General features: G+C 52.1%; 9 protein-coding genes and 1 non-coding gene across 10 annotated transcripts; 7 read left to right on the top strand and 3 right to left on the bottom strand.

Moving 5' to 3' along the window:
• Positions 1 to 70: 70 nt before the first annotated feature.
• On the top strand, positions 71 to 2295 carry ASPACDRAFT_1862998 (uncharacterized protein; the record flags this gene model as incomplete). The annotated part of the gene is made up of 4 exons (XM_020197810.1): positions 71 to 446; positions 493 to 791; positions 846 to 1343; positions 1402 to 2295. The coding sequence occupies 4 exons, from the start codon at positions 71 to 73 to the stop codon at positions 1948 to 1950; spliced, it is 1722 nt and encodes a 573-aa protein (XP_020059947.1). The 3' UTR covers positions 1951 to 2295.
• Positions 2296 to 2482: 187 nt separating this feature from the next.
• ASPACDRAFT_21581 (pyridoxal phosphate-dependent aminotransferase) lies at positions 2483 to 4174 on the top strand (the record flags this gene model as incomplete). Its single annotated transcript, XM_020199043.1, has 7 exons — positions 2483 to 2562; positions 2613 to 2697; positions 2772 to 2877; positions 2935 to 3007; positions 3065 to 3218; positions 3346 to 3786; positions 3863 to 4174. Coding segments are annotated over 7 exons (1251 nt in total), but the record flags the coding sequence as incomplete, so codon positions are not given.
• A 445-nt stretch (positions 4175 to 4619) lies between these two features.
• Positions 4620 to 7323, top strand: ASPACDRAFT_1878490 (uncharacterized protein; the record flags this gene model as incomplete). The annotated part of the gene is made up of 5 exons (XM_020198139.1): positions 4620 to 4689; positions 4764 to 5029; positions 5267 to 5818; positions 5851 to 5935; positions 6317 to 7323. The coding sequence occupies 5 exons, from the start codon at positions 4620 to 4622 to the stop codon at positions 7207 to 7209; spliced, it is 1866 nt and encodes a 621-aa protein (XP_020059945.1). The 3' UTR covers positions 7210 to 7323.
• A 1632-nt stretch (positions 7324 to 8955) lies between these two features.
• On the top strand, positions 8956 to 10348 carry ASPACDRAFT_111456 (thioesterase family protein). The gene is made up of 2 exons (XM_020195559.1): positions 8956 to 9985; positions 10158 to 10348. The coding sequence occupies exon 1, from the start codon at positions 8978 to 8980 to the stop codon at positions 9980 to 9982; it is 1005 nt and encodes a 334-aa protein (XP_020059944.1). The 5' UTR covers positions 8956 to 8977; the 3' UTR covers positions 9983 to 9985; positions 10158 to 10348.
• A 69-nt stretch (positions 10349 to 10417) lies between these two features.
• On the bottom strand, positions 10418 to 11956 carry ASPACDRAFT_49721 (uncharacterized protein; the record flags this gene model as incomplete). Its single annotated transcript, XM_020202280.1, has 4 exons — positions 10418 to 10838; positions 10938 to 11354; positions 11422 to 11588; positions 11699 to 11956. 4 exons carry the CDS (start codon positions 11954 to 11956, stop codon positions 10418 to 10420), a joined length of 1263 nt encoding a protein of 420 aa, XP_020059943.1.
• Positions 11957 to 12631: 675 nt separating this feature from the next.
• On the bottom strand, positions 12632 to 13872 carry ASPACDRAFT_111455 (NADP-dependent oxidoreductase). The gene has a single exon (XM_020195558.1). It carries the CDS (start codon positions 13785 to 13787, stop codon positions 12774 to 12776), a length of 1014 nt encoding a protein of 337 aa, XP_020059942.1. The 5' UTR covers positions 13788 to 13872; the 3' UTR covers positions 12632 to 12773.
• Positions 13873 to 16609: 2737 nt separating this feature from the next.
• Positions 16610 to 17611, top strand: ASPACDRAFT_39219 (uncharacterized protein; the record flags this gene model as incomplete). Its single annotated transcript, XM_020200565.1, has 1 exon — positions 16610 to 17611. The coding sequence occupies one exon, from the start codon at positions 16610 to 16612 to the stop codon at positions 17609 to 17611; it is 1002 nt and encodes a 333-aa protein (XP_020059941.1).
• Positions 17612 to 19637: 2026 nt separating this feature from the next.
• Positions 19638 to 22540, bottom strand: ASPACDRAFT_49718 (uncharacterized protein; the record flags this gene model as incomplete). The annotated part of the gene is made up of 5 exons (XM_020202279.1): positions 19638 to 19663; positions 19887 to 19927; positions 20191 to 20225; positions 21240 to 22175; positions 22253 to 22540. The coding sequence occupies 5 exons, from the start codon at positions 22538 to 22540 to the stop codon at positions 19638 to 19640; spliced, it is 1326 nt and encodes a 441-aa protein (XP_020059940.1).
• Positions 20604 to 20693, top strand: ASPACDRAFT_t61. Its single transcript has one exon. It is a non-coding gene; the product is annotated as a tRNA-Val (tRNA).
• Positions 22541 to 23524: 984 nt separating the features above from the next.
• Positions 23525 to 25059, top strand: ASPACDRAFT_22413 (uncharacterized protein; the record flags this gene model as incomplete). The annotated part of the gene is made up of 2 exons (XM_020199113.1): positions 23525 to 24746; positions 24812 to 25059. The coding sequence occupies 2 exons, from the start codon at positions 23525 to 23527 to the stop codon at positions 25057 to 25059; spliced, it is 1470 nt and encodes a 489-aa protein (XP_020059939.1).
• Positions 25060 to 25303: the final 244 nt, after the last annotated feature.

The raw sequence follows: 25303 nt of genomic DNA, 5'->3' as shown, positions 1-25303 counted from the left end.
CATGCTCAGGCACCATTATTCTAATCAAGGGCATCTAGAAAGCACACAGGATACATTACACCAACCAATCATGAGTATTAATGCCACTGCAAAGGAAGACTACTCATCAAAGGCCGAGGCGGAAAAGATCTTCAGCGGGTTGATCGACGACGCCGAGGGGCTGAATATCCCTTGCGATGCACTCGGGAGCAAGGTGATCTTCACCTCGCCGGCAGATCATATCTATTACCCCACCCCATTTAAAGTGACAGAAACACTCGCCGCCCTGAAGGGTGTCGAGGGGGCGATGGCGGCGGCTATCGCAGACCTGCGCTTCGGAGCGATGCCAGGTGGTAGGGAGATCCGCGTCAGCCTCGAGAGAGCGACGCTATTTGGGTTTCAGGCACTCCTTGTCAAGGTGAATGGTTATTCAAAATCGGATCCTGAAATCAAGAAGTATCTGAAAGGTATGCAATTCCCCTGCGTTTATTGACTGAAGGCTGAACTTGTAAGACACCGACATTCATTCTGCCCAGTCGAACCCTTACCGCCGACGGGCTGCCAACATGTATCGAACTAAGAATGAGGATGAGTACTTCTTTTTGCACGGCTCATTGAGTCCGACCAAAACACTAAACATGATTGGTCTTCCGAGCCATCGGCCGGACCTGACGGAATACGATGAGATTGTAGAACTCATTGGTACACAGGTGAGAGATTTCTCGGCCGCTGAGCTCGAAGATCTCAGTCAAGAGTTTGGACAAGCTGGAGTGACAGCCTACACGCACGAGGAATTCTGTGCTACACCGCATGTACGTTCGTGCCCCATTCCTGCAAGTAGAGACGATGCTAAACCCCAGCAACAGGGCAAAGCCAACCTCAACGAGCCCTGGTGGACAGTCTCCCGCATGCCGGGCGATGTCCCTCCTACCCCATTCCAGACAAGCAAATCCAGCCGTGTGCTCGATGGCATCAAGGTACTGGAACTCTGCTGCGTCATTGCTGGCCCCGTCATTGGTCGTATTCTCGCCGAGTATGGGGCGGACGTCTTGAAGATCACCTGCTCTTCCTCCGTCCCCGATGTGCCGTTCTTCCAAGTGGACGGCAATATGGGCAAACGCGCCGTCGATCTCGACCTCAAGAGTCCCACGGGACGGCAGAAATTCGAACAGCTCCTGGAAGAAGCCGACGTAGTGATTGATGGGTTTCGGCCTGGTGTTCTGGAAAAACTGGGCTATACTTCGTCCTCGTTGAGTGACATGGTAACCCGTCGCGGGAAGGGGATAGTCTACGTAGATGAGAATTGCTTCGGCCATATGGGCCGGTGGGCTGGTCGGCCTGGGTGGCAGCAGATTGCCGATTGTGTTCGTTGTCCCTCCTCTCCACCGTGGTAGTCTGAAGTACTGACTGCGAATCACACAGTTGACGGGATTTGCGTGGGAGTTCGGGAAGTTCCTAGGCCACTGCGAACCTATGGTGAGCCCTTGGCCGATCGCCGACTACGGCGCGGGGTGTATGGGCGCTATTACGGCCTTGATAGGGCTGTACAACCGCGCCCAATTCGGTGGGTCATATCATGGGAAGGTGTCGCTCATGCAATTCAATCTCCTCCTTTTTGCGGTCGGACAATACCCCGAAGAGATACAGGCGATGCTACGAGGAAGAGTATCACACGCATTCCGCAGCTTGCGTCATTGCGATGGCGTGGATCGTAGCACCAAGATTGCACTGGCGGACATGCAGCAACACTTGCCTGAGCTGTTCAGGTCCCCAAAACATTCCACACCTAATGAGAATCTGACTGAGGTCTGGTACTCTCATCGTTTTGGCGCTGATGTGGAGGTGGTACGGCCTGTGGCTTGCGTTGAGGGGATCGAGAATTGTTTCGTGCGGGCGAGTCGCTGCAACGGAGCGGACTCTGACCCGTCATGGAGCTCTTTCCAACTGGTGGAGGACTTCCGGCAGGTGTGAACTACAGGATTCGTCTGGTTCGATGGCGAGGGTTTCCTGGGTGGCCCTAAATGCCGGGATCAGCACTCGGCGATCATGTCCACGGCTCGATGCATCCCGAGTTAGCTCATGAGAATCACATGGTTGCATGCTGGCTCCCTCAAGCAAGTTAGATCCACGAATAATTATGCACTAGGAGTCATTACATGACATGAAGTTGAAGAGCGGGCTGACACCCTGTTACCCCTTACTTTTCGTACATGCTCCTGCTTCACATCCAGGAAAGATTATCGTCACATCACGTCAGTCCGGTCGATAAGACAGCTTGAAGTCCCACCTATCATTTTCTCATAATGTTGTCCTTGTATATTGTGGGTCGGTGCTGCCATTGAGTTGTAGTCCTAGCTTGACTGCAAAATATCTTATAAGCAAGCTTGAACACAATAACACCATAATTCTCTTTTGAACCACGAACAACCAGCTTTGCAAGACGTCATCTGCTTCCAACAGTTGTCATAATTCCTCCTCAAGTTTGAGTAACATTTGTCCGGAGCAGGACGTCTGGTCCTTTGTCAACAGTGCGGCCTCCGCCTCTCCGGTGCAACCGATCGTGAACCTGGGTCAAGGCTTCTTGTCAGCATCACCTCACAATGCTTGCATTAGGTTTGTGCTAATAAGCACAGTGGATACAACCCGCCACAGTTCGCTATTGACGCAGCAAAAGATGCCCTGAATAGGGTTGATTGTAATCAATGCTCACCGACAAAGGTAGCGTACCTCTGGCATTGAAAAGACGACCGCGCATCACTGGCTTACGCAACGTATTCGAACCTGAGGTTTAGGGCCGTCCGATATTGAAACAAGTAATTGCACGTCTTTTCTCCAGCTCATGGAAGCAGCCCATCGATGCGGAAACAGAGGTTGTCATCACCTCTGGCGCTAGCGAAGGTAAGTGCTTAATGGTACTTTTGTTGACCAAGGGACATCTCTAAGATTTCATGTTAGGCTTGCTTTGCGCCTTCATGGCTTTCCTCACGCCCGGCGATGAGGTCATCGTCCTTGAGCCGTTTTTCGATCAGTATGCTTGAATCCACTTGAGCACTTTCTGATGAGGAGCGATTTACCAAAAATCCAGGTTTATCAGCGGGATCGAGCTTGCTGGCGCTGTGGTTCGACATGTGCCGCTCAATCCTCCGCAGCAAGAGACGAACAAATCGAAAGCTCCGTCTAACTGGACTATCGATTTTGAAAGTCTTAAGAGCGCGATCAATAATCGCACCAGAATGATGGTAGGCATGCATACTGCTCCAAGCTCCAGTGCCGAAGGCGAAGGTAATACTAACACTACTAAACATCAACAGGTCCTAAACACTCCGTAAAAGCACACCTCTTCACTTTAATGCCCTTCCTACATAGTTAATCATGGCTAGTAGACACAACCCGACCGGCAAAGTCTTCACCCAGCCGGAGCTGCAATTGATTGGCACACTCTGCATCCAACACAACATTCTCATCCTATCCGACGAGGTTTATAACCAGTTATCCTACGCCCCATTCACCAGTATGGCTAGCCTCGTGCCCGCCCTCTACAGCCGTACGTTGACGGTTGGCTCCGCGGGCAAATCCCTCCACGCCACCGGCTGGAAAATCGGGTATTTAGTAGGACCGCCACCCCTGATTAATGCAGTAGCCGCCATCCACACCAAGATCTGTTACAGCACCGCGTCCCCACTCCAGGAAGCCACCGCCATTGCCTACACTCGGGCAGCGGAGACGGGGTTCTGGGAGGAAAGCCGTGATCAGATGCAGCCGAAGATCCGGCGTTTCTGCGAGATCTGGGATGAGCTGGGGATTCCGGTGGCGTCAACCCCCTCATCCAGTCTCTCAGTTCGACTTTACATTCTAAGCTGACTTGGACGATCTGGATGAGTAGTATACGCGACCCGAAGGCGGATACTTTGTCCTCGCGGACTTGTCGTCGGTGCAGATTCCGGACACTTACCCCTTCCCGAGGTGGATTGCCACGCGGCGGCGCGACTTTCACCTGTGCTGGTTTCTGATCCAAGAGTTTGGGGTTGCCGCTATTCCACCGTCGGTATTTTATAGTGGGGGGAATGCGCATCTTGGGGTGAATTATCTCCGGTTCGCGGTTTGTAAAGAGGATGGGCTGCTTCAGTTGGCGAAGGAACGGCTCCGTGGACTGGAAAAATACATTCACGTGCCAGTGGACGTTACGGTGAGATGATCTGTCATGTCCGAAGGTGTCAACTAACTAGTTGTCTGAAACATGACAATAAAATGATTATCTGAGAAAGAAGACAGCCACAGAGAAAGGCAGAGAAGGAGAGAATGATTAGCTATGACAATGGGGTATTGAAGGCTTGGTCGACAGGGCTGAGGACAAATACTTTACTTTATGCAGATCATTAGGCGGGAAATTCTAGGGCTCAGCTTCATGTGCATAATTCTGTTGAGAAAAGACGGTTGGTGGAGTAACAACGGCAGAATCAATCTGCCGCGCCTTCCAGACCTCGGAAGGCCAAGGCGGTCAACCACGCTTAACACATCTTGTGATGGAGCTTCACTTGGTTCAAAATTATGATGATTAAATTCCATAGAGATGGAATGTCGATCGACCTTATCTATTCAGTCTGCTAGATCATTTCTAGGGGAGGTGTATGAGCCCAGCAATGCCGTCCCCGCCATCGCACCATCCGCAACGCCACCAGAGCCACAACCTGACACAGGAATACCAAATCAGTATACAGCAATGCCAGATGCCTCACAGAAACAGCTCAACCCCTCAAGCCCGATTAAAAAGCGGCTGCGCTCAGGGAAGCGCGTAGGCCGACCCCGCATCGGGGCCGGTGGCCCCGCAATCCTCTCGGAAAACCGACGCACGCAGATTCGGCGCGCCCAGAAGACATACCGCCTTAAAAAAGAGGCGGTCTTCCGCCAAACCCTCGATCGCGTCAAGGACCTGGAGGAAAAGCTTCGTAGGCTGTCAGATCAGGTGTTCGGCACTTGCGAAGCTGCTACTGAGGCGCGGCTGCAGCTGTCCCATCCGGATATATATGCGCGCCTGACGCAAATTCGCGGGGTGTTGATTGAGCAGGATGCTCCTCACGGTTCAGCCTTTCAAAATGATTCCTCTCTCATTCATGTTACGCCAGAACCTGATGTATTTCCCACTACACCACACCAGATATTGGGTTATCGTCTCGACCGAACACAAAGCAACTGGGAGGTTCAGCAGGAGCCACTAACTCCGCCGCGGAGACGGCAGCATTCATTACCCCGGCCCATCTCGACCAGAGGTCACACTTAGTCGTTCCAGGAAGGGCGCTTCGCCCGTAGACTGCAGCGATACTGCCTCGAGCACGCATTCAATCTGTTTATCGACCCCCGGTCAAATCCCCAACAAGTGTACCGCGTGTTCCGTCTCGTGCCTTGCATACAGGACAAAAACAAGATGCAACCGCGATTTGAGCAATTGCTACGAGGTGGAGCCGAGTCCCCACTTGAGGTTCCCGGTCTTCCATTCTATGGTGTAGGTGGAGCAGGTACGCATTATCTCGATAAAGATGAATTCGGCATTCCAATGCATCCGAAGAATATGAGGCTGCCACGTCGAGTGCTTGGAATCCTTCCAAGTGGCGGAGATGGGGATGAGTCGACATCAGGGGATGATCGCGCTCGATTGCTTGAAATTTGTGGGCTTGGGGGGCAGTGGTTCGATAGTCGGGACGTGGAAGGGTATCTTAAGCAGCATGGGGTGGATCTGCAGGGGTCGAGCTTGTTTCCCACGGTTCGCATCGTAGAGGAACCATCAAGGCGGCCGCGCTCTGAGCATGGATCCTATGCTGGATTTGATAAAAGTTTCTCTGGAGTAAGTTCCTTGCGGAACTGTGATTGACTTAGCTAATGTGGATAGGGCTTCTTCATGGATTTGTCATTCTCGGGCGCGCCCCCGGGTTCAGAATGATTGATGTCAACGCTGCTTTGCGTGCTTCTGTACGGCCTTTAGGCACTGCAATGTAATCAGCATCTGATAGCTGTAGCGTGATAATCGAGCGCTTCGGATGTCGATCTAAATGTTATGGGAGATGCGGCATACAAGGCGTGAATATAATGAAGGTGACCTGTGCCGTTTCGGAGCGAGCGACTTTCATTTCTAAATCCGAGTAAAACAGAAGTCAAAAACCATCCAAGATGCTATAATGAACAGAGCACTGAACTGAAAGTCGCCAAGCATAAGCTCTTTCCCGGGAAGTCATAAGGGTCCTGGACCACGCTTGATTACAATATCACCCATAGCATCACATGTCACTACGATGCCCTTAATAGTCATTTAAGAACCATATTCATATCTCTGCCACCAAATCAGGACCTTTACCAAACACAACCACCATGATAACCCTCCAAGAACAACTCGCCGTCGGAGCGCTCGGCCCTGACCGATTCATCTCGTGCCTCCCACCGACGCGCATGGGCGACCTCGCCGACTGGGCCTACGGCGGCAACATCCTCGCCATCGCCATCAGCGCAGCCTACGCCACCACTAAACCCGGCCATCACCTCTATTCACTCACCGGACATTTCGTCCGGCCCGCGAGCCCCTCCCTCAAGCTCATCTGCCAAGTCGCACGCATCCGGGACACGCGGATCTTCCAAACCCGACATCTCCGCGTGTACCAAGAAAACCCCACCGGCGAGCAGCTATGCTTCCTCGCAACGACCGACTTCCACGTTGAGGAGACGCTTGAAATGGTGAATTATTCCGCTCGTCCGCAGTCTGCACCCATCACCGCTGCACCAGCTCATCCAGCCAGTATCCAAGAATCGGGACTATATGAATACATCAACCGGTTCATGGAGGTGCAACCCCTTCCGGCCACCAACCGGAAGTCTGAAGGGGATATCACTGGCATCATTTCGGCTGAACACTTCCGCCTGCAGACGCCCCTTGGGAGCGAATCCGCTCAGCTCGCCGCGCTGGCGTTCTACATGGACCGCGGCCTCGCGTACATCCCCGCTAACCACGCGGGCCGGAGTCTGCTAGATGCAAGTGCCTGCGCTACGCTGGAATTTGCCTTGCGGGTGATGACGCATCAAGTTGATGTGGGGGAGTGGATGGTTAGTGAGCAACAGACTTGTGCGGCGGGAGGTGCGCGGGTAGTTAGTGAGGGGAGGGTCTTTCATGATGGGGGCAGGTTGGTTGCTGTGATGACGCAAACGACGATTTTGAGGCCGAAGCTAGGTGAGAGGGCGAAGGTTTGATAGGGCTTAGAATTTTATGTGGATGGATAGTATGGGTACTGGTGCTCTGGTTTGTGCGGGGTGTACACGAGAGTTATTCTGTCTGTAGAGGAGCAATATACTGACTTATTCCGGAATACGATAAATTTGTACGATGAGTTACTTGCAAGGGCGAAGACATCTCACTTTGCGGGCTGATTTAAGCTCACACACTTGATCAGGCCCCGGGGTAATGCAAGAGTCTGAATTCTTGTGTTGGGATGGCTTCGTACGATGAGGGGACCTCGATTGGGGGCGGGGTGAAGTACATTTCAATGCTTGGTTCAGGAAAGAACCGGTATAGCTCAAAGACGATAAGTTTGCAAGAATGGAAGTATACGGGTGTCATGAAGAACTCGATCCACTATTCACCTTCGTAGCATATTCAAATGCATGCTGGGCAGTACTCAGTTCGATTATAATATCCTCGGGGAAGGCTCGGCATCTAAACTGTTTGCCGCGCAAAAAGGTACAGAAGCGTAGTATTGGGTCGTGTACGCTTCCTAACGTAACATCTATAGGTTTACAATCGATTGAATGCAATCTGGATAAAACTTGCATTTCTGAGCACACAGGAAATGCATGCACCAAGCAGGACAGCACGAACAGAGGAGCATCCGAGGTCAGTCCATATTACATTATCCACAGTTTCATCGATATAATATGCGTCGAGCTCGTCAGATATAAGGAATAGGAGAATCAAATATAGGTACAGTGCCTCACCATTTGTTTTGGGACCATCGATACATCGCGCCCGAGCTCCTTTCTTTGCACCCCTTAGCAGACAGAGCCCCAATTTGCAACATGCTCAACCCCAACCCAAACTACTCTAAGAGTCCTCCCAGATGCGCTCCTTACGCATCATATTATTCTCCCTGTGGCTCACAACAACCATAAATTACGCCCACAATTACCTGCGCGCGAAAGACTGCCCGTCGGTTCCTTGGATCTACACCTCTGGGCGGGCATATCGCATCGGCATCACTATCTCCTATCCTTTCCACACCTTCTGTGGCGTCCGTGGCTATCAATTATATAAGTCTAGAAACCTGCAGACGTCGCTGATCTACCTCGCCAGTTATGCGTCGCTTGGGATCCGCACACCAGCCCATTTCTCTGGGGGCGTGCCTCAGATTCCATGGTTCTGGTTCCTCACTATTTTTACCGACTTCGTTGCTGGGCTGGCGTTGGCGGCTTTCTGTTACAAGACATATGTGTCGACCACTAGGTTCTACTGAGAAGTGGCGTCAATGTGCTTGGTTCGGTTCCATATGTGGGCCGCTCCAGGTGTGTATGGATGGCCGTTTTCCTGGTCTGTCAACTGGTCAAGAAGCTACACCGTACATCTTGACTCACTGACAGCACTATTTTATGCATTAAATCAATGACTGGTGAATGCAAAAAAATCTTAACCTCAGATATTTAAAGCAAACAGAAGCTGGAATGATGCCCCATATATCCGGAGGCCTGTTCTCGACGGCTTTTTAGCAAAGTCAGCAGTCGAATGGTACTCAGAGGGCATCAAAATTGTGTCTCCAAAGTGGATCCGCAACCCCTAGAAATCGACCATTCTTTCGCGGTATGATTGGCCACCTTGGTCAGCCAGCCTCGGCAGTTGGACCCGCAACCTCGGGCCGTGATTCCAAAAATAAGGTTATAGCACTTCCCAACTATAGTATAAATAAGATTATAGACCCCCGCTACGTTGCGTTGTACAAATTCCTTCCAGGGCCCGACCATAACCACCATAATGTCCCCAGCATCCTCACCACCTACCACCCCGGCTCAAGCGCGCACTCTCGCCGAGCATATCTCTGTGGAACAGATCGGCCCCAATGTCTTCCGATCGCGCTACCAGCCCGAAAAGATGGGCAACGCCGCCAATATCGCCTACGGCGGGTGCGCCCTGGGCGTCGCCGTCAACGCAGCCTGCCAGACCGTCCCTTCCCAGTATCTCCTCTACTCGGTAACAGGACACTTCCTCGCCCCTGTATCAACCGAACAGAAACTCACCTGCTCCGTCCGCCGCCTCCGAGACACCCGGACCTTCGCCACGCGACAGGTAGAGATCACACAGACGCAGGCCGACATGACCACCAGACTATGCATGATCATCCTCGCAGACTTTCAGAAAGAGGGTGAGCGGGTCATGCTCAGCTACTCCACCCCGCCGGACCGGACATACTCCCCGCCAGAGGCCTGCCTTACCCCACAGGAGATCGGTACCGATATGGTCAAGCGCGGAATCCTCACCGAGGAGGCCTTTGCGCAATATACCAAGCTCTTCAGCCTCATCGCCCGCTTCTTCGAGACGCGACAGACGCCCGAAGGCGTGTCGGGGCAGAACTTCAACGGGATGGCCAAGGCCCACCCCACCGGCCAGGACGCTTTGCCCCTGACGGCCCGAACCTCGGCGGACTGGTTCCGCGTCCGCCACCCGATACCCCACCGCTTGGAGGAGTACGCGGGTCTAGCGTTTGTGCTGGATGCGTTTCTGAGCTTTCTTCCGCTGGCGCATAGTGGGATGTTTCTGGATGATGCGGGCGCCTGTGCATCGTTGGACTTCTCGATGCGGGTGTTCGCGGCAGATTGGGGTTTGGAGAACTGGCATCTGCGCGAGTTGAAGACGGTCGCTGGCGCGGATGGGCGGACGTATACGGAGGCGAGGATGTGGGATCAGGGTGGGCGGTTGGTGGCGAATATGACGCAGCAGTGTATCTTGAGGCCGAAGAGGGAGCTTAAGGCGGTACTCTGAGGGGTGAGTACATTCTTGCTGCCGGATTCATGGGACGATAGGATGTAGGGAAAAGGCGGACAGCTGGATAAACATAGAAGATAGAGGTGTTGGATTTTATACAGAGATTGGCCATGAACAACCAGGCATGAATCATTATTTTTATATCTTCTGCTGACGTTATGGATATCTATAGATAGTCAGGCTGTTTTTTAGGCCATGTCAATTGACGTCATGGGTTTCTACTAGGATTGGATCTATCAACCCTGCCGAGTACCACCACCGCGGTATCCTAAATCAGTAACTTGTTGAACACATGGTTTTCAAGAACAATGTAGCTAATATACTCTACTCAAAGCAAGTAATTCTGATTGAGTTTCTATCTGGTCATCGTCTCTACCTATATCGTCTTTCTTGTCACAATGTCCGAGACAATACAATCCGCGCAGAACAATCTCAATTAAATCCTCCCGCGTTGGCTTGCGAGAACGGACAAGTCGCCACGGCCCTCGCCTTGATCACCTTGATATCAGACCCCATCCCCACCACTCCTCGTTCCTTCTGAGGATCGGGCCCAATCGTCATAAGATCGTATCCTTGTGGTTGGTAGCGGTCCCCCGGCGAACCCGGCAATTTCCCTCCGAGCATCCTCACAAGCAACGCACCCGGGCCCCAAGCTGACCCAAGGGTTGGCTCTATATACCACGGCTGTAGGGTCTGTCTGTCGAAGTGATATCGATTCGTCTTCGAATCGGCCGTTTCATGCACGGGTTGGACAGCAGAGAACCGCGGGAGGGCGAGGCATCGGAGGAATGCTTTGCGTGTTCCGCGGATGCAGAACAGTACAAATAGGAGAATGGGACCGGGCTTCTCTAGGCTAAGAGGATGTCAGAATTAGCATTTGTTAAAGAGATGACCGACTAGAAAGGATGCTAGCCAGTGCTTCCGCCACTCGATCGGAGGCTGGACCACTCACCAAAGACTCGTCCGCATGATTTCATCCAGGTCCGCGGCCAATATCTTTCGCACCATCATCGTGACAAAGCCAGGGAGCCCAGCCATCGCCGCATCGACATACACCCGGACATACTGATCGTTCGTCGCGACAGGCCGGGCCACTTCTTCTTCGTAGCGAATCGTCCAGTCGCGTAGCTCCATGGCGAAGTGCAACCCATCGCGCCAGCCCTCGTGCGAGGACGCAAGAGGCTCAAAGGGAATCCCCATGTCCTCGCCCAGGTTCTTGTGGAAGATGCCCAGGGCACATTTCTCGACGTCCGTCAGCTTGCGCCATTCGTCTCGGTCGATCACATTGAGGATCTCCGCCAGTCCATCGCCGAGGGTATGCAGGAGGTCTGGGTCTGTGATCTTGTTGGCCTTGCGGTAGCGGGTGTGTCTGGAGATATGAGGGGTTAGTGAACAGACTCTGAACGGAGAAGGGGGCACAGGAACTCAGTACATACAGATAGTTCATTCTCGCGACCGCAGTGCTATAGCGATCTGAATCGCGAGGCTGGGACTGGGCTTCTCGGAGGAGGATCTCCGTGTCCACGGCGCGTTTGCCAGAATTGCGCTTGTTGTTCTGGCCCGTCACGGCGAAGAGCTTGGACATTGTTGGGATGCTACCCGCCTGCAAAAATTCGAAGACTCAAAATTTAGTTACGGGCTTACATCAGTCGCCACGATGGCTGGCTGGGCAGGTGCGGGATTCGAGTTTGCTGGGAGCAGAGATTGTCGTACCTTGAGCAGGGCGATCTTGCGCGCCTTATTGAAAGCGTATGGGAATTCCAGCTCCTGCAGCTGGCCAATAATCGTATGCGCCTCTTCACTCGTCATGCTGGACAGTGTCCTTAGGCCATGAGCAAAGGGCGCATCGATTGCTCTTACGCAACGGTATCGTAAAAGTCGAGCCACCGCGATATAGCCAGCTACGCTGAGGACAATTGCCCAGGGGTGCTGGACCCAGAGGCCTTGGCAGATGTCCAGCGCGTGTGACATGCTAATTCGCACTGTGACTGCGAAGTCTCCGCCACAGTATCTGAATGTCAGTTCTTGAACAAAACTGAACTTTTTTTCCCGGTCGCTTCGTAGTCAGGTAGCCTTTCAATGGGCAGGGCTTGAAGACGGTTATGCCGGATACCAGTTGCGTTTAGGTGGCAGGTATTTATAAGCAATTAACAAGTCTATCAGCCATAGCAAGAAGCTAATACTTGGCATGTTGATTATTCTTACCACAGTCGCACACATTACTCAACAGGTATAAATGTTCAAAAGTTGAAATTTTGTTGGGTAAGGAGTGTTGAGGCATGATCGCTGTGATATTGTAATCTGACCTCAAGACCCACCGAGATAGCCGAGGTGGCTTTCCGAACCACATTCGCCGATCAGACAAAAGGAAATAGGAACAGACGAAAGTAATCACAACAATTAATTTGAGTCCACAACATAAAAAAGCCAGTGGGAATATGCCTAGCGGTATGACATGAGTGGTACTTGTGCACTAATTTGTCGCCGCACATGGTCTAGACTCTACAAAGTCTTTCATCGCATTCGAGCAATACGCTTGCGAATAGTTTACTAATCTATGAAATGAACAGCAACATCACATGGGTTCGGAGAACGTTAATTCTATACAAGAATGATACGGATTACCGAAGACTTTTATGCTGTGATGCCGATGAACATTTTCCTCAAATAGGGCATAGGAGGTAAGGTGAGCACCACAGTGAGAAATCACAGGTTTTGTCAAGAAGTATCCATCGAAACTGACAGACTCAATAAAACAACTACAGCAGAAAGCGCGTCGCATCTCCTCTCACAGATTGAGCGACAGATCAAAAACTATCTTGCCCCTCGCATGCCCCTCGTCCAACCTCTTGAACGTCTCCTGATACTGCTCCAACGGCCAAACACTGTCCACCATCCCGCGGCACTTTCCGAGCTCCACTAGCTTCGTGATCTCCTCAAGATGTCTCCTCACCGGCTCCATGACGAAAAACACGCTCCGCACCTCTGATCCCTCCCAGCCGGCAGGTTTGACCTGTTCCGGTGGCTGGAAGATACTCAGCATGACGCCTCCATCCTTGACCGCCCACCAAGCATCCGCCAGCGATTGCCGCCCAATGCAATCGACCACCACATCCACCTTCCGCCCGGGCTGCTCTTCCGCCCACGCCCGCAGGCCCGTCCGCCGATAATCCAGCACCTCCGCGGCGCCAAACGAGCGCACCAGCTCCGCATTCGCTGCACCACACGTCCCCACTACCTCCGCCCCTAGCAGCGCCGCCAGCTGCGTGACCCAGATCCCCACCCCACCCGACGCAGCCGTCACCAGCACCCGCTTCCCCTTCCACGCCTGCTCCGCACCGGCAAGATCCACCTCCCCAGCGCCGGCCACCCCCGCATGGATGAACAAGATCTGCCACGCCGTCTCCGCCGACACGGGGATCGCCGCGGCCGCCACAGCGCTCAGGCCCTTGGGCACGTGCGCCATCTCATCGGTAACGCAGACAGTAAAGTCGCGCGCGTTCCCCGGGCGCAGGTAGTTGGTTCGCGCGTAGATCTCGTCGCCCGGCTGGAAAGGTGAGTCCTTGGGTCCGGCCACGACAGTCCCGGCAACGTCCGGGCAGGGGATCAATATTCGCGGGTTGGGCGGGGGGAAGTTCTTGGGCCAAAGGAGCTCCCCCGCGCAGGGGGCGCAGGCTTTGACTTGGATGAGGTGCTCGCCCTTTACAGGGTCGATTGTCGGAACGGGGGCGGTGGTTAGGGTTAGGGTTTTGGCGTTTGCGTCGGGCTGGACGATCGTCCGCATCGTGGTTGGGGTCGACATTTTTTTTAGGTAAGTATGTGGCTCGGAATCTCCAATAGATATTTTCTCAGGAAGCTTTGTTTTGTTGACGATAGTGATATTGCTCTAAGAGGACGGTCTGGATGAGTGTGGAGCACTGACAGCTTTATACCTGGCATGGTCGTACCACTGCATAGTTGCTTATGTCTTGGCGAGGAGGGAACGGTTCGCCGGGTTCCCGAATAGCCTATCCGTCTAGCAGCCATGACGCCCTCAACTGCCCGCGCTCGTCATGGGGTGGCAAATCTTTATCCTCGCAATCTTTTGAGGGGCACATAACGTTTCGTATCGCATATTTGAGCAGCTTGGAGTGAAAGTCTAATTGTGCAGCACAAAGAATGGAAAGAAACCACGATACGGACGGTCGGCTCCACAGTACATGTTAGAGTATGGGTGATACGAGGGTGGAACACTTGCAAGTGGGGCTTGTAGATCCGGTCTCTGGTTGGATCCCTGCTTGACAGTCTAAGTGGCTTGTGATTTCTGCTTACAGCCCACTTGCCTTCAGTTATATCCTGGTTAGGAAATGGATCTCATCGATGAAAGCTCGGAATCGGGTTTCTGGGACACCTGAAATACTATGGGCACATATAGTTCCTGTGAGCGGAAGCGAACGCCAAGAACAAGCCAGGTATATTTTATACCAGACTCACGCCGTACGGTGATTGCTCAGCTCAAGGATACAGATAGAAATATTTCTGCTCGTGAACTACAGAAAGTAAGTTCCATCGAATGTGGACTCAGATTTAACACTAGCAAATGATCGCAGCGAACGGGCGTGACATTTGAATGACAATAGGACTCTAGATTAATGAATTAGAGATTGTTGCATGAGATGGTGATAAACAGCACAGCAAATTGAAAGGCAAATGTAGAACCAGGCTCCATAAAGCCCCTTTCCATCCTCAAGCCTCAACCTCGACCACCTGAGCTTCAGCCACCTTAAGTTCCTCAATCGTGAGCACTGGGATGAACTTGCGGAATACACGAGTCGGTCGCTCCGTGCCGAGAAGATCGGGTCACGCCCACGGGTTGGGCTTGGTCGCAACCCAGTCACCGTCCTTGCGAGTCTGTTCAAGAATGTTTCCAGTGGTCTCGGGCCTCTCTCCACGCCTCTTTGATCTGCCTCTCGGCGATTCTGGGCTGGACGTCCAGGGAAGCCAGATTTGCGTGCAGCTCCTTGATCTGGTGCTCGCCCTCGGCATAAACATTGTTTTTGTATTTTGTCAAGCTATATGAGAACGTATACTTCACGTCCGTGATACAAATTAGGGCACTATTACATGTTGGGAACAAAGACTAATATCTAGCATGTGCAATGCCTTGAGTGAATTAGAAATGTAATACAGATAGATGGAAACCAGAAAACTACGAAACAAAATAAACAAAAAGGTAATCTATGAGACCCGCCTGACAGTTGTCACACTCTGACTGTAGCTACAGCGACTGGGTAGGAGATGATAAAACGTTGTTTTGTGGTTGGAAGATCTTAACCAATGTAAAGATTTCCAGAGAACTAATCAAACACTAGGAAGGGTTATCAAGTCAGATAAAGGCCGCGAAACAATACACAAAATGCACGACCATTGCTCATCATAGGTGAATGGGGCCCTGACAAAGTACTTGGCAACACAAAGTTCACATGTTGCAGCAAAGGGAAAAGGTATCCGAGTTTGAAGTACTAGACTGGTAATGAATGAGCTTGGATCCTGAATCAAGGAGGATTGATAAAGAAAGAAGGGCTAATCAGTTGATGAAGCACACACGATCTTGTACAGAAATGGTATGAGATCATCACATATATAAGCACGCGAATGGCAGCACTTGTTGTTCTGCTGGATATCTTAGAAATACTAATACTGGCTGCATGAGAACCTGCTTCTTTCAAAAGGAGAGAAAGATCTGGCGGTGTGATGTCTCTTGCTTTGTGCCCGAGTCCACCTGGGCAGGGCCCTGGTTTGTCGCGAATATGAATGAGAAAATTATTAGATTCTTGAGAACTTGCAACATTAGTTGGAAGCCTTAGTAAGGAAGAACGGATGACTCTTGTTAAGACATTTCACGCGGTTGAATAATCAAAACCATAGTATCAAATAGCTCACAGCCCGCTCTGGTATTACTTCCTGGGCAGGAGCATAATAAACACAAGACCGATACACCGCAAGTAGGGTTATTTACTGTCTGGAAAGCGAGAGGCCTCAAGCTCAGGAGGCGACAATGCTGTCTAGACTCGAGAACTTGAAACGTCTTAATCCCAGGCCACATAGCTAGCTGGATTGTTCTTTTTGTAGAGTCTGAAACAAGACCTAAATAAGTAATGCAGGGAGCATTGAGTGCGGAAGGGACAAAAGACGCGTGTGCAACACGCTCCTCTAGCCTGGGATTTCTTATTATTTTGACGCAGAAAGGGCTAACGAAACTTCTAACAACGGCCAATTTTGCGCAAGGATATTCGGTTTTCAGCAATTAAATCCGAGCAAACCAATCGCACCGAGCGATTTTGCGGATGTCGGGTTTACTCCACCTAAGCGCGGCAAATCCGTCCGCTTTTGACCTTAGCGCCTGGCTCTAACCCTACCTAAACCGGGGCGAGAGATGGAGTCGGACGGCTGGGGCCGCGTCATAGTCATGAATTGATCGAATCTAATTGATCTATGAGGTATAGCAGGTATCGCATTGTTCTTTCCCCTTTCCTCGGGCAAGAGCCTTATGAAAGTCACAAATAGCCGCGCAGGATCATTTGTCTCAGAGCTGCTCTATTCAACTCACCCACCAGGTACTGTACCTTCCTCTCTGTGTTCATCATGCGTCCATCTATCGCCCTAGCTTCATCCCTGGCAGCGACCGCCACGGCGGCCCAGCTTCCGGTACGCACCGTCTTCCAATTCGCCTCCAACGACACCTGGCTCGAGAACCTGGCCACCCGCTCCAACGGCGTCATCCTAGCCACGGAGATCGGCCCTCCCGCGAGCCTGCTAGCGGTCAATCCCCAGACGAACCCCCCTCAGAAAAAGGTGATCCACACCTTCGACTCTGTCCTGGGTCTCTCAGGAATCGCCGAGGGCGCCCACGACGTCTTCTACGTGGCTGGCGCCAACACAACCTCCGACAACATTAGCGACCCGCCGAAGAACGCCACGCACGTGTGGAAGGTCGACTTCACCCAGAACAGCAACGACCCCAAGATCTCGCTGCTGTGCCGCCCCACCGCGCCCACGGGGTTCAATGGTCTCGCCGCCTACAACGAGTCCATCCTCCTGGCGACCGCCAGCTACCAGGACGCCATCTTCGCCATCGATACGGCGACCGGCGCCACCTGGGAGGCCATCTCCCAGGAATCGCTGATGTCGTCCATCAACGGCATCAAAGTCGCGGAGGGCTTTGTGTACTGGACGGCCGGCGGGGCCCTGTACCGCGCGGAGCTGTTCTCCAACGTCACGGCTGGAGCCGGCCAGCTGATCTACCAGGGCAGTCAGTTCGATGACTTCGCCATCGCGCCCGCTGGGTTTGCGCTCAATGCTACCTATGGCAGTAAGTATCGGTTTGCTTACCTGGCGACGGCGACGGAGAATACCATCCAGCAGGTGATTTTCACGAAAGAGGGGGTGGCGGTGGGTAGTGAGATTATTGCCGGTGCTGAGGATTCGACGGAGGTAGCGGAGCCGACGGGGGTGTTCTTCGGACGCGGGGAGGGTGAGGAGAACGTCATCTTCGTTACGACGGGCGGTGCTAGCGCTGTCAATGTGGATGTTGATGGTGTGGAGACGGCTGTTGGGGCTCAGCTGCTTGAAATTCGGCTGAATTGAGGGGTTAGGGAAAAGAGCTATTATGTACTGTACAATGCAGAGACTCTTTCCAAACTTGTGTCTCATTTTGCGGGGGCTGAGAGAGAGCAAGAAGAAGAATAGCTAGTTAGAATTGGAGACAATCAGCACGAATCATTTCGTCAGGATCGATGCCAAAGTTTCGTGCAATATCTTGTGTCCTTTTCTTCGAAGGGCCATTGTACCCCCGGGTCGTACCTGCAGTGCTTGTAGGCAAGAATTATCCTAAATTGAAGATTGGAGAGTCAGGGCGTTGGTTAAACGAATTGGACACAATACTTAGAACTATTCAGTTGGAGATTAGGCACGGAACATCTAAACAAAGGGATCGTGATATTAGCTTGCGAATTTTAGAAGGTGACCGAAAAAAAAGGAGAGAAAGAAAAAGAAAGAAATCGCGCCTCATTTCCCGGGCCTAGAGTAAACGCTTCTCACCAGCCCACCCGCCCGTTAAGCTTGAAATACCCCGGTGTCTGCGCCTGGAAAACCCCATCCGGATCATACGTTCTAGCTACCTCGCGCAATAGATCGAGCTTCCTCTGGCCATAGGTCGGAAACACGTTCTATAACTCACTGGCATACGGCATGTACAGGAATTCAACGTCAAGGCCCCGCTGCCGGGCGTAATGCTTGACGCGCGCGAACAGGTTCTAATTAGCCTGCATGACCTTCAAGTCATCACTCGCCTGCTGCCATCGGAAGGCTGGGTTCCAAATGGTAAGCGGCTGATCGCCCCCGGCGATCGGAAGCGGGCCGCCACCGTTTTTGGTCATCGGGTGGAGGGTATTTTTCGCAAAGACTGCATGATACAGCGCGCCTCGAGCCCATCGAGGGGACCCAAGGCGGTGGTCTCTTCTTTGAAGACCTGGTGGATGAAGTGTGCGAGAGCCCGGTCGAGGAGGTAGGTCGCGGTCCAGTAGGTCTGGCGCAGCCCGTTCGGTTGACTCTCTGTCAGGTCTTGGCCAGCTGGGATTGGGCGCGTGATGGAGTATGTGTCGGACGTGTAGGGCACACGGGCCAGCCCCTTGTCGTAGAGCAGAGGGCTCGGTTCGGGATTGGTGTTGGTGAGATGGACTGTGACGGTATGCTCGTCGTCCTGGTAGAAGAGGGTGATGATCTGCTAGGTAGAGGGCTCTGATGGGGAGTGCAAACCTAGCTCAACGTAGATGACGATGGTGGGAATCCACTTCTTGGTATAGTTCCGTAGGCCTCCCCACATGTAGAGGAGAGGTATCCCGTACACAACGAACCGGGTGACAATGCCGAAATTGCTACTTCCCCCTCTCAGCGCCTAGTAAAGATCGGGATTGGTTTCCAAGGTGACATCTACAAGCGACCCTTTTGAATGCACCACCTGTACATCGATAGGAGAGGGTTAGGGACTCACTAATAATGTGATCTTCCAGTAGTCAGGCGTCCAACGTACCTGATAGTCTCCCACGTTATCGCACGTCAAACCATACAAGACAGAGAAGTGGGAGATTCCACCTATATCGTTTCGAAACCAAAGTTGGCAAGACGAACTGTGCGAAACAAAGTGCCGGAGCACAATGATGACGCCCTTGGCTGTGTTGGATGCCCCGGCAAAGGATGCATGGCCGCCGCTTTTGATAGCATCGGGCAGACAAGGTGTTCCCTTGCGCGGGCAACTGCGTACGATAGCTGAGTCTCGTTAAAAGGCCGGTAGAAACAGACGGGGCTCAGGTCAGACTGCTGACGGGAGAAATAATCCTCTTTCTCGACAAAAAACTGGTCTTCTCCTGGCTATGTAACTGTAGCCTGATGCGAGCTGGCCAGGCTTTGACACTAACGTCGTTTGAGAACAAACTGTGAATTGCAATTCAACTTATGAGTAGTGCGACATGAAACTTACCTGAGACATACATTCACCAACGATGTCCCATGGTTGTGTGGCATTTGGCCTTTTGCTTGTGATGAGACGAGCTGGGTGATAAACCTGCTCACTGAGGTGCTGCGCCAGCAGTGGGGCTTCCAGTACTTCACTACTTCAGACGATGGAGGTCCGGATCGACTCTGCCATACTTTCAAGATATGCAAGAGCAATCCAATAGACAAGCAAGCAGTGATCATGATGGTCCTGCTAGCCGGTGGGGATACTGAATACAGCGGAACATCGTAGACAGCCCTCCTTCGTGCCCGTATTTTGTGGAACACATTCCCAATGAGCATGGGCAGTAATATTGAGACAATCCCGAACCTCGTCTCAAACGGAACTTTGTCTGCCGCAAATGTCGACGAAGCAGTCCGATGTGTGCTTCCAGCAAAGTTCGACATGGGCTTGTTTGAAGATCCATTCCCTGCCGCGCCGCCGACGGATTGGCCGTCGCTAATTCACATGCCCGAGGTTGGGGGGGGTGGGGGTTCGGACTACGGTGACGTACTTCTCGTGGAGCTGGAGTAGGGCGCGGTGACTCAATCCACCGATCCAGCTGATGAGCCAGGGAATTGGAGTGATGCGGTGGAGGAAGGGACCGGGGATCTTTCGCAGCGGATGCCAGATGGCATTGTAGGCAATTAATGAGGTCATATACACCACGAACTGGATGGCGTGGATTAGAGATTGACGGTTGTATTGCTCAGAAATTAGACTTCAGTCTTGGCCGTAGTACATGTCAAAAACTTTTTTGTCCAGGTTGGTACCCCGACTGAGATTGTGGGCGCTCGATACTCACAACTGACGGAAACAAATCTCACATCAGGATATACTTATTGAGCGTCGCTCTATGGCCAAAAATATAAACTCGACGGCGGTAGTAAGAGAAAAGCACTTCCGCCTCAGTCTAGAAAAGGATTTGAAGATTATTTATTAAGGATTCAGCCATAGACAAGCAAAGAGAATAGAACCCATTCATGGGTGTAAGGGCAAGGTGCGGAGCGGCCGCAGCCACAAGCATGCAAAAATGAGGCTGGCGCTGGTGATAGGCATAACACGGAAAGAACCACTGTAGAAAAGGCTCGACTGGCCCAGTGGTTAAGGCGTCTGTCTTACATTGCCCTGCAATAAAAACACAGAAGGTCCTCGGTTCGATCCCGAGGTTGAGCATATTGTTTTTCTGTCTCATCTTTTTTTGCCCCACATGTGCCCGTCCTCGTGCCGCAATCCGTGCCCTAAGAGAAGGCCATTGCTTTGTCCTCGATCGACGGTTCCGATGCTCAGTCGTATACTGCACTCCAGAACATCTGCAAAACCTCATCCAATAACACACCGCACCCAATTCTTTGCACCTCGTTCCCCTTCCCTAAACAGCAAGTGTAATTATGACTGAACCCTTATTTTCAATTGAGTTTCTTCAACGAGAAAATATTTCCAGTGATATGCCTGGTTCTATTAGTGGCAAGAAAGAGATACGATAGTTTCAAAATCCATATGACCAGCTACTGCAGCCCTGTAGCTGCTCACGAATGCGCAACACGGCCTAAACCACCCCAGCACTGCTGATCTATGCGATCTAGCCTTGACTCGCCCAGGCCTGCCAAAGATCTGAGGAACGAACCCAGCCAACCCCAGGATCCCGCTAGACCCCCGCTCTTGCAAAGTGAATCGAGGTCCCATCTACGGTGGCGGGGTGGTCTGAGCATAGAGCCTCGCATATCGTTCGTTTGCTTGCCGGATGATCTCGTCCCTGTATTCTTTAGCCAAGTCTCTACTATTTCGATAGGCATCCAGCCCTTGCCGATAGGATTCTGGACTGCCGATCATCGAGTAATGCCCGATCTGTGTCATCACATAGTCAGTGAAACGGTCGGGGCTCCTAGACTTAGTCGGGTGAGTCGCGTAGATGCCCAGGGTTCCAGCACAATATGTCGACATGATAGTGTAGGCCATGTCGTCATATCCGCTGTCGCCCACATCCCCGAACTGCCGGAGGGTATGCATGGCGCGCGCCCCCAGCGCACCATCATAGCACGCCTGGCGCGTGGCTGCACGGGCCGTTCCATATTGGCCCTTGGCCTCGATGAAGAAGTTTGGGGCCACTGGACGATTGCTTTGGCTTGACGGGAGAATCTGTTTGTGCAGCTGCTTCTGGATGGCGGGCGCGAGCTGGTTGGGTCGTGCGCCGTGGTATAGATCAGGCTTCGCACTGGCGAGCGTGCCGTCGGTCAAGGGGATCAGGTTCTTGAATGGGTGCCCGCCCGCAACCTGGGAACGAGCCCGGTGCTTGCCCTCGAGAGCCGGTAAGACCTCTGTGATGACAACCTGCTCGTCAGCAGCATCGTCATTGAGTTCGAGGAAATCCTCGTACTCCTGATCGAGAGTTGTGCTTTTGGGTAATGCTGATGACAGGCGAGGGGCCTGTATTCTTCTGGTGATTTCCGCAAAGTTCCCCGGTTTGGATGGTCTGCTACCATCTGGATATCTGGAAAATGGCATATAGATCCCATTCTGAAGTAGATGGTTCTCAAAGTGCGGGTCATAGACTGTGGTGTTTCCAATCAAAGTCTGGGTGTACATGGTGGTAGGGCGTCTTGAGTCTGAGCTGGTGGGAACTAAGGAGTATTGATAGAAATCGGTTGGTGGGGGATGCTGAGCGCAATATTACTTAGTATATATTTACTTTCTTGGTAGTTATTGGAGGTAAATCGGACAAATAAGCAACTTACATGCCTAAGATCCGATAGATCCGGGCCTCCGCAGCGGGAAAGCCTTCTGATCTCCCGTAAACAAGTAGCAGGGCAACTGCGCAAGAAATCAGGGGCAAAGGTACATAATTTGGAAAAGGAAGTCTGGGTTGGGGATAAAGATAGAATTCGTCGGTCGTTTTCTCGCAAAGCGCTCTTGGTCAGCCACACCTTAGTGAGTTTATCCCAGAACAGTGGAGGAGGATGGTAAACACGGCGCTTCCTTCTGCGATGCTGGCGCGAAGGAGACGGCATATAGTGGATATTCATGGAAGAAGAAATAGAAGGAGGGGAGGAGGTGATGTAGGGACTAAAAAGGCGGAACAATTTTTTCTGAAAGTCCTCTTATATGATGTTCGAAACAAAGGGATCATGGGGAGAAAAGCATGGGTCCGCCTGCCCTTTTTTAGAACAAAGAGACTGGCATCTAACTCACACATACTTTACGCTTACTGCTCAGTTTGGAACCATACTACCATCCTGACATCCATCCTAAACATCCTTAAGTGGTAATAGCAATTGAAAATGATTGTACACGAGAGCATCGCATCATGCGGCCAGGGATGTTGAAGTCCGGCGAGATGGTAAGCGAGCGAGGGGTGGGGAAAGCAGTGGGACGCCGACAAATCTGGTTACTAACATGCTTCTGAGGCTGAAAGCGCGAGAGCGCAAGAGCTTAGAAAGCTAGTATGATAGAACATAAATGGTCAGAGCTGGGTGGTGAATCTTTTCAACTGGGTGTGTTATCACAGTAGGAAGGAATTTTGCTGCGACCTCGTCGGGCGGTCACGGACCGGTGACAGGCTACCTGAGTCAAGTTGCATTTACTACTATTCTGCCGGCAGTACGCCTACATCGCCTTTTTAAAGGGCTTATCTTATCGAAGCTGCCCTTCCGATTAGGCCATTCGGTGAGGACCGTTCTCATACATATATACATGGTTCTGGTCTCGATATTGGAAGGACCATCTGGTTCAATGACAACGAATCGATGTGAGCGGGTCAAGCCGACCAGACTCCTCTCGGGATACGTCCCGAGATCGTAACCCCTCATCTATTGATCTCCACTTATCCACTCGGTTCAGGCACGATGCGCTTTAGCTCCAATTCTGCCTAGCGATCTCCTAATAAATAAAGCTCACCATCCACAGGCCGCAAAATCGTAAAGAAAGAAAAAGAAAAGAGAAAGAAAAAGAAGATCAAAAGGAGAAATATATGGGACAAAAGGAAAATAAAGGTTGATTACAGCCGCGATATGATCGTTTCCAGAGTCATTCTGGCTCTGCTGTTGTGGCCCGTCTCTTTTGCGGCTGTGGCGCAGGAGATGTGCGAGAATGCGCCCCCAAACGAACCCATCGGTATCGACCTTGGCCACCATCTTGTCATAGCCTCCTACGCCAACTCCGCAGACAACTTCACGCTGCTAGGCGCAATCAATCACCAGGATTATCAGAGACAGATTCTCGAATTATCCATGAATCATTTTCGGCAATCAGGGCTAGCGGGGCCGGAGCCGAACTCCCGTGGTTCGACGCCGTTGGCGCTCATGAGGAGCGCCGTCTGGCAACTGTTCGAAGTCATCGATGCGAGATTTGCCGTTAGCAGCACTTCATATGTCGTCTGGACTCGAGGTTCGATCCGTTCGATTTACGATGATGTCTCCGGGACTATCCCCACCCGTATCAAGCGATGGATCAAGTCCACCCTCATCTCGTGCGGCCTCTTGAGGAAGAAGCTGTCTATATCCGACATTACCGAAACATTTGCTGAGGTCTTGACCGAACTCAAGACAGCGGCTTTTGAAGCTCATAGCGTCAATGTGACCTGGGCCGTGGTCGGCGTGCCGGACTTCTTCAACGACACGCTGAAACACGCCGTTGTGCAAGCCGGGCAGCAGGCGGGAATCGTAATCCTTGAGGGGGCAGTTCCCCCGCGCTCCTTCTGCACACACTACCTGAATCCGGCGGTTGAAGAGGATGCTAGAGTGCTGGTTATCCACCAGGGACAGTTCCATTGTGGCGCCCAGTTGTACGATGGGCCGCAAACCCGCCACCGCCGCCAGTCAGGGTATCCATATCTTCCGTTGACTCCGTGGGCGAGTGAGCGGATCCAACGCCGGCTTGTGGATGAGCTTGTTAGCGGTGATGCACACTTTAGAACTCTGATTAAACAGGGAGGCGACCGGGGATTTTTGACACGCGCGGTACAAAAGACGAGGTTGACGTTGATCGGGTATGACCCGGCAGTCGAGATGTTGCTGGGTGTGGAGGAGCCACTGCGGAATGGGGCCGGCGGTAACGAATATGATGACGAGGAGGAGAAAACGCTCGATGAACTTCCCCTCAACTTGGACTCCTGGTGGGCGCATGGGAACTTTCCGGACATGGTCCTCACACGTAACCAAGTCACGGCAGTTGAAGACGAGTATGTGGAGTCTCTGGCAGGCAGTATTCATGCATACTTGCAAGCTACCAGAGGTATGTGCCACAGTCCACGTACCCCAAAGTCAATATCATGACTGGCCTAACAATGTTACTCTCAGAATCGCGTAAGAAGACAAGCGCAACAAAAACCGAAAGAGTGGATTACGCAATTGTCTTGACCGACCACTTCGATGGCGAGCTCGTGCGTCACGCTATTCGGGAAGTTGTTGGGGATGTGGTTCCTATTCTTGGATCGTTGAAGGAAATGACTATGGCGGCAGACGGTGCTGCGAGGTTGGCGTGGAAGCGGAGGGAAAATCTACTTCTGAGGCAGGACAGTGCAAGGGCTAGACATGACGAGCTTTGATGGTGATGATGTAGAAGAACAGGGCTAGTCAACGGCTTTCACGCCAGAAATGTATATATGTACAGTACCCGTCACAACCGCTATATGAAGCTGTCTGTGTCAATTTGAATTCGCTTGTTCATTTATCGGTGGTGCAAAGACATTTGTGGCGGAGGCTCGGAGGCTCGAAGGCCCGTTGGTCTACCCATTTCTGCGTCTCATTGGTTTCTACCTATGTCTGACAGTTCATCTGGACGGCCTGACT

Source organism: Aspergillus aculeatus (assembly GCF_001890905.1).
Source record: "Aspergillus aculeatus ATCC 16872 unplaced genomic scaffold ASPACscaffold_2, whole genome shotgun sequence".
Lineage (NCBI taxonomy): Eukaryota > Fungi > Ascomycota > Eurotiomycetes > Eurotiales > Aspergillaceae > Aspergillus > Aspergillus aculeatus.
Note: the sequence above shows the minus strand (reverse complement) of the source record. Positions and strands in the feature narration are given on the sequence as shown.